The sequence below is a fragment of the Chiloscyllium plagiosum genome, chromosome 17 (assembly GCF_004010195.1).
Source record: "Chiloscyllium plagiosum isolate BGI_BamShark_2017 chromosome 17, ASM401019v2, whole genome shotgun sequence".
In the NCBI taxonomy this organism is placed as follows: Eukaryota; Metazoa; Chordata; class Chondrichthyes; order Orectolobiformes; family Hemiscylliidae; genus Chiloscyllium; species Chiloscyllium plagiosum.
Genome location: NC_057726.1, coordinates 3218698 through 3233159, shown reverse-complemented (window position 1 = coordinate 3233159; position 14462 = coordinate 3218698). Strand labels below are relative to the sequence as shown.

The following is a 14462-nucleotide window of genomic DNA, read 5'->3' as shown; positions in this document are numbered from 1 at the left end:
TACATTGTTTATGGACCTGTCATAAGATCCGTAGATATTGGACTAAAGTAGCAAGTACCCTGACAGAAATTTTAGGAACGGAAATTAAAGTGGACTCTGTATCTCTCCTCTTGGGCTTTTCGAACTTTCCCTCCCTGGACATGTACGGGAAGAGACTATTTTCTATCCTCTCTTTCTTGCAAGGAAAAATATTTTGGTGAACTGGGCGGCTGAGGGCCCCCCTGGACTTTCAAATTGGCACAGACTAATTATGGAATGTATTCCCCTTGACTTCCTTACAAATATGGTGCACCGAAAGACCGAATTATTTTATAAAATATGGCAGCCCTTTTTGAATTACATAAATACAGATATTTCGGCTATCCTAACAAGGGCTTTTATTTAATTGAGATTACAAACCTGGCTGGTCTGGGGCCCCTTAGGAGAGGAATCCCGCACGAATACGGGTTTTGTTACATTTGATGTTAACACATTCCGAGCATGTAAGAGACTTAAATATACACTCTGGTTAGTTGTAGGTTAGATTAGTAGATAGTTGAGTTTTTCGTTTTTTTTATTCTTTTGTTAAATTTTGGCTATTGTATATTTGATTTAATTGCATATCAATATTTATATTTGAGAGTTTTGTTTATTTTTGTAAACTTGTAAAAATGTTAAATTTCTAATAAAAATATCTATAAAAAAAAAGAACGAACATTTTTGCGAAATGTAAGAACATCAGCCCCTCAAGCCTGTTCCAGCTTTCAAACAAGATCATAACTGATCGGTTGCCTAAACCATGGTGATTTCTTTCAAGACAAAGACTTCCTGGACAGGAATGTGTATTATTTACACTGTTTGGTAAGCAGTGTACTCAGTAAGCTTTTAGGTAGAAGTTTCAGAGATTGATTTTTGGGTTAGGGAAACATGCAAAGCTTGAAAAAATAGATTTTGGGCAATTCTGTCAGGTTCTTAGTGGAAGTTGTATGCATTGCTCCCAAGAAACAGAGAAAGCATTTTGAATTATTAAAAAAGGCTACCTCAGTGTAAGGAGTTTTGCTTAAAAGTTCCAAACCTAAAAATTCTTTGGTTAAAACCCTGAAGTTCTTGTGCGCAGCTGAGAAAAGTCGGATCACAGTTATATGACAAATCAGTCTGTCAGATTCTCATAACCAGGAATTGACGCCACAGTTAAATCAAATCCTGTGTGGGATAGATAAGTGTTTGAGTATTGCAATGGGATGCTGTTTGAATTAATAGGATTGTGCTATTATTGTTTTCCAAAATATTTACATGTGTTTATATATAACTAGTTTGCTTTTCTTAGCATAATAAGCTTTTGTTTCAATGTTAAATCAAAATCCCCAACATCAGGACCTATGTTTCATTGACAGACCACCTAATTAAAAAATACATGAAACAAAATATCATCTACCAAGGCAGATTTCAGCCTGGGATCCGACTTGTCCAGTAATAACATCAGCTGGGATCATAATATTTGAACCTACAGTCACTCAAATGGAGGCAAGCTAGCTCAATATGGGGAATAATGACTCAATAATATTACTCAGTTTTAAAATGGTGGTCCTACTGTTTAAATTCCTCCAAAGCTTTGCTTTCTCAAGTCCTACAATCCTCCAAGGTCTCTCGAGTTCTTCCAATTCTGATTTCTAGTGGATCTGTGAGTTTAATCAGTTAAACACTGGTGGCTGTGCTGTCAATTGCTTCGGCTCTAAGCTCTGGTATTCTATTGCCAAACCTCTCGATCTGTCTCTCTCTCCTCCTTTAGGGCCTTGCTTGAAACATACCAAGCTTCCTTAATGTCTCCTTTGGCTCAGTTTTATCTCAATCTGCCCATTTCAGGGGATCGACTGGCCACTAATATACAATATAAACCCACCTATTCCCACAACTGTCTGGACGATACATCCTCACACCCTGTTTTCTGTAAAGACTCCATTCTGTTCTCCTAGTTCCTCCATCTCCATCGCATATATTCCGGTGAGGCCAACTTTGACAAGGGAGCCACCAAAATGTCCACCTTCTTCCTCAACCGAAGATTCCCAGAACTACTGTTGACAGGGCCCTCAACCGGGCCCAACCCATCTTCCATACTTCCGCCCTCACCCCCTCTCTTCCATCCCACAACAGTGATAGGGTTCCCCTTGTCCTTACCTACCATCCCACCAGCATTCACATCCAGAAGATCATCAGCTGCCATTTCTGCCACCTCCAGCAAGATGCCACCCCCAGACACATACTCCCTCACCTCCCTTGTCTGCCTTCTGCAGGGACCGTAACCTCTGGGCCACCATGGTCCACTCTTCCTTCATTCCCAACACCCTCCCACGGCACCTTCCCTGCAACCTCCGAAGATGTAACACCTGCCCATTTCCCTCCTCCCTCCTCAGTTTCCAAGGGCCTGACACGTCTTCCATGTGAAACAGCACTTTACCTGCACTTCTTACAATGTGTAGCAGTGGATCAACGTGGTCTCCCCTACACTGGGGAAACGAAGCATAATCTGGGTGACCGCTTTGCAGAACATCCACATTCTGCCCACAGAAAAAACCCTGAGCTTCCAGTTGCCTGCTACTTTACCACCCCACCCTGTTCCCTGGCCAACATCTCTGTCTCAGGCTTGCTGCAGTGTTCCAGTGAAGCTCAGATCAAGCAGGAAGAACAGCACCTTGTTTTCCTCTTGGAGACCCTGCAGCCTTCTGGACTCAATATCGAGTTCAATAATTTTAGGGCCTGAACTCTGCCATGCCCTAGCCCCCTACCAGACACATCAGGCCTTGTTATCACAAACTGGCATTATACACTACCTATACAGTCTCACTCACAGCTATTCACCCTCCCAACCAGATCATTATCGACACCTTTGTCCAACTGCTCTCCTCTCTCTCTGGTCTTAATGCCTACCTATTGTTTACTCCTTACCTCCTCATCCCACCCTATCTTCTGCATATGAGCCAATATTTTCCTAGCTACCATCAGTTCAAAAGAAACAATCACTGGACCCGAAACGTTAACTTTGATTTCTCTGCAGAGATGCTGCCAGACCTGCTGAGCTTTTCCGGCAAGTTCTGTTTTAATTTCTAAAATATGGTTTGATGATACACCTATGAAGTCCCCTAAGGAGTGTTACTATTTTACAAAGACAGGACACAAATGCAAATCAGTTTCAGGCAGTATTATGTTCTCAATCAGATAATAATGTAAGGTGCTCTTGTGGGTCTGGGACTGAATTACAGCCGCAGGGGCTGGATCCTCGGTCTATTACAAACTGCAGTGAACATGTCATGGCAACAGGAATCATTCTGAAAACAGCTGGGGGTAGGACAGCAAGAGGGACTGAGTGATAACTCTTCCCCCCCCCCCCAACCCTCTCACCTTTTCCATGACCACTGACCAAGTGATAGTGACTATGGGTCACATACAGTGGTAGAAGCAAAATGTGAGGCTGTGAAATCCCAATTTTAGCAGCATGAAGAGGAAGGCTATTGGAGGAAATTTATTTAATAAACTTGCCAGGCAAGAATGAAGAGTGAAACTTGCTGTGCAGCATTAAACACAAACAATGATACCACTCGTATGTGCTGGCATCATGTTACTGTCAAGTCCAGACACGTCTGGAACAAAGCTTGTATTGTCCATGAGACATCAACATCACAAAGCAAGTTCCTCTCAACACTGTCCTCACTGATCACTCCCCAGGTCAGGCAGAGCGTGGGGCTACATACAGAGAAAAGGTGCCATGGGACCAATTTTCATGCTAACCTATAATTACCAATGACATTCAGCAAGGAGCAGTCTGGCTGACATTACTGGAGTGCTGTCAGGACAATGGCCTGGGACAGAGAGAGAAGCCATTGTTGTGGATATTGTTTTATTCTGACCAGTCCATGTGAAACTGGCTCTGCCTGAGCATAAACAGCAGCTGTACAAAGGCAAAGGAAAAATAATATATTACTGCCACAGTGACAGAAGATACAAGACTTAGGAACAGAAGTAATCCATTCAGCTCAATGAATCTTGGTGGTGGTGGTGGTGGTGGTGGGCATAACAATAATATCATTGAACTGTTAATCCAGAACCCCAGCTAAAATTTAGGAACATGGTCTTGAATCCCACCACAGCGGATGGTAAAATTTGAACAGAGTAAAAATCTGGAATTAAATACTAGCTTACAAAGAACAAGACAACACAGGAACAGGCCCTTCGGCCCTCCATACCTGCACCCCCACATTTTGCTCTTCCATTCTAAAACTGTCTTCACTTACAGGATCCACATCTGTTCCTATTCATGTATTGGTTCAGGTGTTTCTTGAATGCTGCTGTTGTGTCTGTTTCCAACACCACCTCCTCTGGCAGTGCGCTCCAGGCACTCACCTTTTGTGTGAAAAACTTACCTCACACATCTCTTTTAAACTCCCCTCTCGCACCTTGAATCTGCGCCTCCTAGTAATTGATCCTCCATCCTGGGAGAAAACCCCATTCACAATCTTATAGACTTCTATCAGGTTGCCTCTCAACCTCCTGCGTTCCAGTGAAAACAAACCCAGTCTATCCAACCTTTCTTCAGAGCGAAAATCCCCCAGACCAGGCAACATCCTGGTAAACCTTCTCTGTACCCTCTCCAAAGGATCCATATCCTTACAGTACTATGGCGACCAGAACTGTACACAATATTCCAAGTGTGGCCTAACTAAAGTTCTATAAAGCTGCAGCATAACTTGTCTATCCTTACACTCAAAGCCCCTTCTAATAAAGGCAAGCTTGCCGTAAGCCTTTTTTTACTACCTTATCTACCTACACTGACACCTTCAGTGATGTATGGACCTGCAGACCCGGATCCCTCTGCATATCAGTACTCCTCAGGGTTCGGCCATTCACTGCAGAAATTCCACCTGCACTTGACCTTCCAAAATGCTTCACTTCACATTTGTCCAGATTAAATTTCACCTGCCATTTTTCTGCCCATGCCTCCACCTAATCTATATCCTGCTGTACCTCCTGACAATCCTCACTATCCATAACTCCAGCAACTTTTGTATCGTCTGCAAACGTACTAATTAGACCAGCACGTTTTTGTCCAAATCATTCATGTACATCACAAACAGTACAGATCCCTGTGGAACACCACTAGTCACAACCTTCCATTCCGAAAAGCATCCTTCCACTGCTCCCTCTCTCCGTTATGACTAAGCCAGTTCTGTATCCATTTTGCCAGCTCACCCCTGATACCATTTGACTTCACCTTTTTCGACCAATCTGTCGTGAGGGACCTTGTCAAAGGCTTTACTGAAGTCATTGTAGACAACACCAACCGCTTTGCCCTCATCAATCATCTTCATCACCTCCTTAAAAAAACTCGATCAAGTTGGTGAGGCACAACCTTCCCCGCACAAACCATGCTCTATGTCACTAAGAAGTCCATTTGCTTCTAAAGGTGCAGAGATCTTGTCCATGAGCATCTTTTCCAATAATTTCTGTACCACACCTGTGAGGCTCATAGGCCTGTGATTTCCTGAATTATCCCTGATCTAGCGTTGGTCATAGGCTGGAATTCTGTCGATTAACTCACCTCCTGCCCCCACCACCAATGCATTTTGACACAAAGCACAACTCAGGAGTGAGATGGAAAATGCCCCATTTGCCTGAATGGATGCAGCCAACAACACAAAACATTTTACACTGTCTCGGAAATTTGCCACTGAAGTATCCCATATGATTGGCACCCCATCCGCCACCTTCACCATTGATACAGTATACAGCATCTACAAGATGCACTGCAGCAACTCACCAAGCTCCATCAAAAATATCCTCTACACCGATGACCTCTACCACTGAAAAGGACAAAGGGCAGCACCTGAAAGCTCCCTCCAAATACCACCATCCTGACTTGGAACTATATTGCCATTCCTTCACTGCTGCTAGACCAAATGTCCTGGAATTACTTCCTGAGCAGTCCTCGGGGTAAGCCTGCCCTCCAGGGACTGCCCAAAATTCAAGAAGACAACTCAGCATCACCTTCTCCAGGGCAGTTCGAAATAGGTAAGAACTGCTGTCCTGGACCTTCATTCCCTGGGTGAATTTTTTTTAAAATGAGCATAAAGAAACAGATGAAAGGGGAATGTTTGTCTCACTGGCTATGGATTGGAAAATAAGGAGCTGAGTGGACCAAAGAGAGCAACTGCAGGTTGGCAGGTGAAATAGCAGAGACTTTCACATGGAAAGTATGAGGTCAGCAGGAAGACAATGAAGTGTGTCTCACTGAATGGGTATGTTCTATCAGAACAAGAGGAGAGTAACTGGAAACTAATGTGGATTTGTCAGCAGAGTGGGAGGTGAGGGACAATAAAGATGACAAGAGTAGTGTCAGAGTGGTTCCAAGGGTTGTACTTTCTTCTCTAAGTTACAAGGTCACCTGTCCAAGCCCGACTCAAGAGACCTGATCCTATAATCTTGGTTAATATTCCATAGCAGCACTGACGGAGTCCAGTATTGTGAAACGAGCTGTCTATCAACTATATGTTAAATGGAGATCTTACTGCCTTCTCAGACAGATGTAAAAAAGATTCAGCTGCCAGCATTTCAAAGAGCAGCTGTGGGACACCCGCACCATCCAACCCCACTGCCCTGTGGCTGAACAATTCATCACCCCCTCCCACTCTGCCAAGGACACGCAGGTCCTGGGCCTCCTCCTTCACCAAACCCTAACCACCTGACGTCTGGAGGAAAAACACCTCAACTTGCACCTCAGGACCCTCCAACTCCATGGCATCAATGTGGATTTCCCCAGTTTCCTCATTTCCCCTGACCGCACCTTATCCCAGATCCAACCTTCCAACTCGGCACCGCCCTCATGACCTGTCCTACCTGCCAATCTCCCTTCCCACCTATCCACTCCACCCTCCTCTCTGACCGATCACCATTATCCCCACCTCCATCCACCTATTGCACTCTCAGCTACCTCCCACCCCAGGCCCAACCCCTCCCATTTATCTCTCCACTCCAGAGGCTCCCAGCCTCATTCCTAATGAAGGGCTCCGGCCCAAAACATTGATTCTCCTGCTCCTTGGATGCTGCCTGACTGGCCGTGCTTTTCCAGCACCACTCTCTCGACTCTGATCTCCAGCACTCACTTTTGCCTCGCTGGGAGATTCTGCCTGGTGTCCTGACCAATATTTATTTCTTAACCAACAGCACTAAAACAGATTTTCTGGTAATTATCACATTGCTGTTTGAGGGAATTTGCTGCATACAAATCAGTTGGTGCATTTCCAACATTACAACAGGGACTACGCCTTGGGAGCACTTCACTGGTTGCAAAGCATAACATTATACAAGTGCTGTCTTAAAGCCAGTGTTGTTCATTCTTATTGCTGCAAGTGTGGGTGGACAACTAACATAAGTTGATGAATTAGAAGCATTTCCATTCTGGAACCCAGAAATCTGCCTTGGAAAAGCAACCAACATAATCAATGACCCTGGTTACACTCCCTTCCACACTCAGACAGAAGACATAAAAGTTTGAATATATGTACAAATACATTCAAGAACAGCTTCTTCCCCACTGTCATCAGATTTATGAACAGACCTCTCAAATATTAATGCTGACCTCTCTTTCTCTCTGCACCTTCGCTGCGGCTGTAACCCTGTATTCTGTACTCTGTTCTGCTACCCTGATGCACTCTGTATGGTACAATTTGCCTGTACAAAACATGCAACAATAATAAATCAATAAATCTGGGCTAACCTTTAACTATTTCTTCCAGTAATGCCTGTCCATCCATCTCAGATTAAACTGCCATTGTCCAGCCTTTCTCAACCTGATTGTTAGTTTTAAAGAAACCTGCTGGTTCTGTTTTGTGTTCAGACACGCCACATTAATTATATGACAACCCTCAAGTAAGAAACATGAATCCTTTTGGTTTAAAGGAGATTCTAACTCTAAGTCCCAGAGGTGTAAGGATTGTGTGATCTTCAGTGCAGAAGACAACAAATGCTGGAGATCACAGTGGGTCAGGCAGCATCCATGGAGAGAAAGCATGCTAACATTTCAAATCTCAATGAGTCTTCATCAGAGTTCATCTCTGATGAAGAGTCATCTAGACTTGATACGTTAGCTTGCTCTATGGATGCTGTCTGACCTGCTGTGATCTCCAGCATTTGTTGTTTCCAGTACAGATTCCAGTATCTGTAGCAATTTGCTCCTACTATGTGATCTTTGGTATTTGCTGAAGGATGTGTGGATCTGAGGCAAAGATTTGTAAAATATCCAAATGTATATGCATTTTAAATAAATCAATGATTTGGGCTTGAATTCCTTCATTGAAAGATCAGATTCTATCTTTTGATGTCAAGGTTTGGAGGATACAGAAGAGATTTATTATAAGGGTACCAGTGATAAGAGATGTTAATTTTCTCAAGGGTTTGCAGCAAGTGGGATTGCTCTTCTCAGACTAATGAAGGTCAAGTGAAGATTTAACAGGAGGTATTCATATTCAAAACAGGGCGGCATGGTGGCACAGTGGTTAGCACTGCTGCCTCACAGCGCCAGACACCCGGGTTCAATTCCCGCCTCAGGCGACTGACTGTGTGGAGTCTGCACGTTCTCCCCGTGTCTGCGTGGGTTTCCTCCGGGTGCTCCGGTTTCCTCCCACAGTCCAAAGATGTGCAGGTTAGGTGAATTGGCCATGCTAAATTGCCCGTAGTGTTAGGTAAGGGGTACATGTAGGGGTATGGGTGGATTGCGCTTCGGCGGGGCGGTGTGGACTTGTTGGGCCGAAGGGCCTGTTTCCACACTGTAAGTAATCTAATCTAACCTAATCTAATCTAATCTAAAAAAAAAGTACTGACAGCTTCTTTTCAGTGGCTGGACTGTTGGTAACCAGAGATTTAAGGTAATTGGCATAAAAAATGATGTTAGTTTTTTTTAAAACACAAGGTTGTGATCTGGAATTCACTATATGAAAGGATGGCAAAGCCGATTTAATTACAGCTTTCAAGGTGGTGTAAAGATGTATTTCTTTATTTGTCAGTATTTTGACTGTGGACTGAAATGGGAAAAAGACAGTTTTAAAACCACGGACACTGGAAGGAATTGCTGCAACTCACTGAACCTCATTATAAATTGTATTTACATCACTGCTTTGTTTAAGCAGTAGTGGGAGGGGCTATTTGTAGTTGGGTCAGCACTGGAACGGACAGGTATACACTGAGGTTTGGTCAGTAACACATTGTTGTTTGGCTTTTGTGAGCAGCTGTGGATGACAAAAGCCTGACAACTACGATCGGATTGTGGGTGTGTACGATAGCTGAGTAACGTTCAGACTGCCGCAAAGCCAGATGGTGTGGCTTCCTCCCCAGCTAAGTAGCTAAGACAGTTTATTTTTCCCTCAACAATTGCTGTAAGCTATTGCCTTTAACCACTAACTAAGAGACTTTGCAGTTAATCAATTACTTATGCCTCCTGCAAAGTAGAAAAACCTGAAGCAGATTGAAGAACAGAACATACTGGCAAGCAAATGATCATTTCAGTGAACTCTGTGCACTGGCATCACTGAATTGCTTCCCCAGTTCTTCCACCCATAATACCAATTGTTTCCTCGTGTGTGTATGTCGGGAGGTTTTAGAAAGGAGTTTACAGTTCACAGTTGTTTATCTGTAGTGAGAACATTTTATTCATAACAAATAGTGGTTTGTTAAATACAAAAGTCTAGATTAGAGTAGTGCTGGAAAAGCACAGCTGGTCAGGCAGCATCTGAGACTCTAATCTAGACTCTGATCTCCAGCATTTGCCTTGTTCAAAATCCTGATCTGTGGTCTGGCTTTATTTGAGCAGTAAATTGGGGGCTTTACAGTGCATAGTTTGACTGTTGTGACAATTCTGGGAGTAGCAGAGCTTGGTTTCCAGTGCGATATCCAAGGGAGGTGAAATAGTGTGCAAGATAAATATGCAGGGCTGTGGGGAAAAAGCAGGGCAATGGAACTAATGGAACAGTTTTTTTTAGAAAAAGAACTGGCAATAAGCACACAATCAAATGACACCTCAACCACAACACTTCCAAATACCTCTGATTCTAAAAAAAGACTATTTCTGTGGCTTAGTTTACGACTTGGTTTATTTAATTCAAAATAATGAGTTTTATTGTGTGAATTGACCAAAGACACAAATAAATAGAATGTACCTTGAGACCTTAATTTACACACTTTGTTAAAAAATGTGGAGGTGTGTGGGAAGAGCCACACCTCACGAGAAATCATCTGAAATTGGTAACATCAAAATCCAAAAGAGTAAATAATGTTATTTAAAACAGGGTATGAAAATTTCCTTCTTACACCCTGACCAAAGGACGTCCCACAATTAACCAAAACCAAGCATCACAAACGATCGGAGAACCCATGGCAACTTTAATATTCCATCACCAAGATATTTCATCCACGTGCATATTAATATTAGTACACTCTGTCTTACTACTTTGTTGCAACTTGTGCTTTATACTTATCGTAAATAAATATTTCAGATTTATCCAATTAAATTTTCACCCAGCCCAGTCCACACGACTAATTTTTTCTCCCTTCCTTGCTCTTTCCCATTCTGCAGTATTTTTATTCATTTGCAGGATATGCGTGTTGTCAACAAGGCTGGTATTTATCAGAGTCCCCAGTTGGCTTGAGATTCTTAATGAAATACAAAATTCGGGTGTTACAGTAGAAACTAGAATGAAACCCCAGAAAATAAAAGACTTACTGAGTGCACTCTGCAGCCTTTCCATTGTTCTGATACTCCACAATGCACTGAATTAATTGGTTGTTTTCATCAAGTAACTGAAACCAGACAATATTATTAGTTAGTGACACCTTCAAAGTTTAAAATCTCTCTCTTTTTATTTTTCTGTATTTTTCATTGCAGTCTGAAATGAGAAAGACCAGTTTTAAAAACATGGATGGCTAGAGAACTGTCCCAAGCTGGCACTCTGTGCTCTTCCAGCACCACTAATCCAGAATCTGGTTTCCAGCATCTGCAGTCATTGTTTTAACTCATTAGAAGCACAGTTTACACATCTGTCTGTCTATGTGTGGTTGCAGACAATCTGAAGCCAGCATCTATGTGACTGGTTCTCAGAGAACTGAACAGTTTGGGGCTGTGAACAAGATACAGAAGAGAAATCATATCTGTACCAGCTCAGGACCTCTCTCTGTTCTCTGCATGCAAAGCCTGAAGAAAACCAGTTTAGATATTTTAATCAACCTGTTCAGGTGTGTTAATGACACAGCTCTGGAGCAGGTGGGAGTTTAACTCAGGCTTCCTGGCCTAGAGGTAGGGGTACTACCACTGTGTTCACCAAAACCACTAGCTTCTCCTCAGCAGTACTGTCAGCTGTGACTGCTCATTGATAAGTCAGAGACTGCTGTGAGGTCAACCAGGCACCCTGTGCCTCCGATAAACCAGAGAAACCACCTGAAGATCAACTGAGAACCAGTATAAAAATCATAAAATAAGTGCAGGGGGTTGGGGGGGTGATGTTTATATGGGGATGAGTTTTAATTAGGAGAGTTTTATGCCAACATTTCATAATTTCTCACCTATAGCTACAGCCCAATTACCTGTAACAACCTGCAATTTTTGTTGAGCACAGAAGCCCAGTCGATGCTTTGTCAAGCTGGATCTAAAGTAGGTAAATTGGGGAAATTGGCATACTTTTAAAAATCTTTAACTTCTGTGAAACATCAGGAATAGCAGGGCTTGATATCCAGCACATGAACTGTAATAAAAGTAATCAAATTTTTACACAACAAAGAGCACAAATGGGGCAATCTCAATCCACTGCTAACTCCATCAGGACAGCTTCAATCAGGAAGCCTGCAAACTAGGTGAGTCTTGGTCAGTCATGAAGAACAATAAAACATACGATAATATTCCTCTGCATTCCTGAGCTAGGGAACAAACAAGTCAGGCAACGTTCCACACTGCAGTACGGGAAGCTGAGACAGTTTTAAGATGCATCACACAATTGGATCAGCTTCTTTTAATCAGTATTGTCTTTATGAATGAAAAGCTTACAATGAATTCCTTTTCAGTTGTAGCCACTATTCCTTTGTGAGAAAATATGACAGTCAATTTGGACATAGTAAGACCTAAAAATTGAGATGATGACTATCCAGTTCATATGGATTTTGGCAACAGCTTCAGAAGGAATGTTGACCACAGAATTTTTGTTTAAACTTCCATCTGAAGAGCTGGACAGTCCTTCGTTTTACCCGAAAGGCCTTTTCCTGTGTTACAGTAGAAACTAGAATGAAAGCGTGTACAAGATGATTAGGGGGTTAGATAGGGTTGACAGTGTGAACCTTTTCCCGCGTATGGAGTCGTGTATTACAAGGGGGCATAGCTTTAAATTAAGGGGGGGTAGATATAGGACTGAAGTTAGGGGTAGGTTCTTCACTCAGCGAGTCGTAAGTTCATGGAATGCCCTGCCAGTAGCAGTGGTGGACTCTCCCTCTTTATGGGCATTTAAGCGGGCATTGGATAGGTATATGGAGGATAGTGGGTTAGTATAGGTTAGGTGGGCTTGGATCGGCGCAACATCGAGGGCCAAAGGGCCTGTACTGCGCTGTATTCTTCTATGTTCTATGAAACCCCTATGCTTCTTCTAACTAATGGCCATGGGACTTTTTGTATTCACCTGAAGGGGGAAACAAGGCTTCAAGTTGATGTCTGATGTGAAAGGCGGCATCTCTGACAGTGTAGCACTCTTTCAGAACTGTACTGGCAGTGTCTGCCTGAATTATGAGTTCAAGTTTCACAGTTGCAAGTCAAAACCCTGGAAAAGGCAGGAGGTCAAAGGGTCAGGTAGCACAAGCACATAGGGTTGACTGGTCTCTTTGTGCTATACAGTTGGGGTAGAGCTGATCAGGCTGTGTGCAGTATCCAATCTAACCTGTAAGGTCTCAGATATAATCCACTCTTTCCCATTCTGCAGTATTTTTATTCATTTGCAGGATATGCGTGTTGTCAACAAGGCTGGTATTTATCAGAGTCCCCAGTTGGCTTGAGATTCTTAATGAAATACAAAATTCGGGTGGGGGCGGGGGCAGGGGAGTCAGACTGGCTATTTCTGAAAACAAAAAGTGCTGGAGATCACAGTGGGTCAGGCAGCATCTGTGGAGAGGGAACAAGCTAATATGGAGTCTAGGTGACTCTTCATCAGAGCTGACATGGTGTGGAGGGGTCAGCATTTATGCTATAGTTGGGGAGAGGGGTCCCTGGGAAAGAAAGGGAGCTAATAGTGCAGGTTAAGTGAGAGGCTGTTTCCCCTGGATGGATAATATAGACATTAGGGTTATGATCTCAATTCGATAAAAGGTTTCAGATAGAAAATGAGAAGAAAATTCTCAAAGGGCTCAAAACACAAAAGGTGATGAATCTTTGGAACCCTCTACCCAAGAGAAGTATGGATACAGAGAAGTATTGATGATAGTTGATACTTTTTTAGGCACTCTTGACATCAAGGAACATTGGAATACCATGGGAAATTAAGCAATTTAGATCCATGCATTTATTCCATGACAGAACAGGCTCAGGAACTGCATGGTTTCACCTACTCCCGTTGCTTAAGATCAGGTGCATACAGCACAGCAGCTTTAATATGACTGAGCAGCTTGTTCACAGGTTACAGAGATCTGAGCAGCTATATTAAAATAACACACTGCATCAAGCCTGGTGGAAGAGGTCAGATTGTACACTCCCCAAAATTTCAATTTGTTTGGAAAGCAGCTTAAACTTTTCAGCCAGACTTGAGAAGCTTGTACATTCCAGTGAAAATGATGGAATAGCAGGAGAATCCAGACACTGGGGAGAAACAGGTAACTCAGAGTCAGACAGCACAGAAACAGGCCCTTCAGTCCAACTCGCCTGTGCTGGCCCGCTGACTGACCTGCTGCCGAGAGGGCGGGCGCACGAACCGGGTAAATATTTTGAGTCGCCGCCGGTGGAGCGGGACAGAGTGAGTGCGGGCGGGTGAGCGGATCAAACCGCCCCCAAAATACAAACATTAACAACATCCAACTGAAACAGAAACAAAACAACATGGAAACCAGCTGGAACCGAGCCCAGCCCGGCCCGGCCCAGCCCGGCCTCCCTCTCCGCGGCTTCAGGGACACGCCCGGGATCCGCACAACCACCGGAGCCGCGGCTTCACGAGGCCTCCCGCCCGCCCCGCGGGGCCCGGATCCCGGATCCCAGGCCTCAGGCCCCGCCCGGTTCCCGGCCCCAGAGCCCGGGCCCACCTTCTGGATGGTCGCCTGGTTAATCTCGCACTTGCCCCGCAGTCTCTGCGGCACGAACACCACCGACATCCCGCGGCGGAGGGCCCGGCCCCCGGGGCGTCTCTCACACTCCCTCCCTCCTCCCCCCTCTCTCTCACACTCCCTCCCTCCTCCCCCCTCTCTCTCACACTCCCTCCCTCCTC

At 43.9% G+C, this 14462-nt stretch overlaps 1 protein-coding gene across 1 annotated transcript in view; it reads right to left on the bottom strand.

The window, feature by feature from the left end:
- The window catches only part of LOC122558195 (protein SSXT-like), a 40808-nt gene extending 26396 nt beyond the window's left edge, over nt 1-14412 (bottom strand). Inside the window, exons 1-2 of the mRNA XM_043706515.1 lie at nt 14281-14412; nt 10742-10818 (exon numbers count right to left, since the gene is read on the bottom strand). Of these exons, the coding sequence (XP_043562450.1) occupies nt 10742-10818; nt 14281-14349 (146 nt within the window). The 5' untranslated portion in view covers nt 14350-14412. The remainder of the gene's footprint in view (nt 1-10741; nt 10819-14280) is intronic.
- Between the last annotated feature and the right edge of the window lie 50 nt (nt 14413-14462).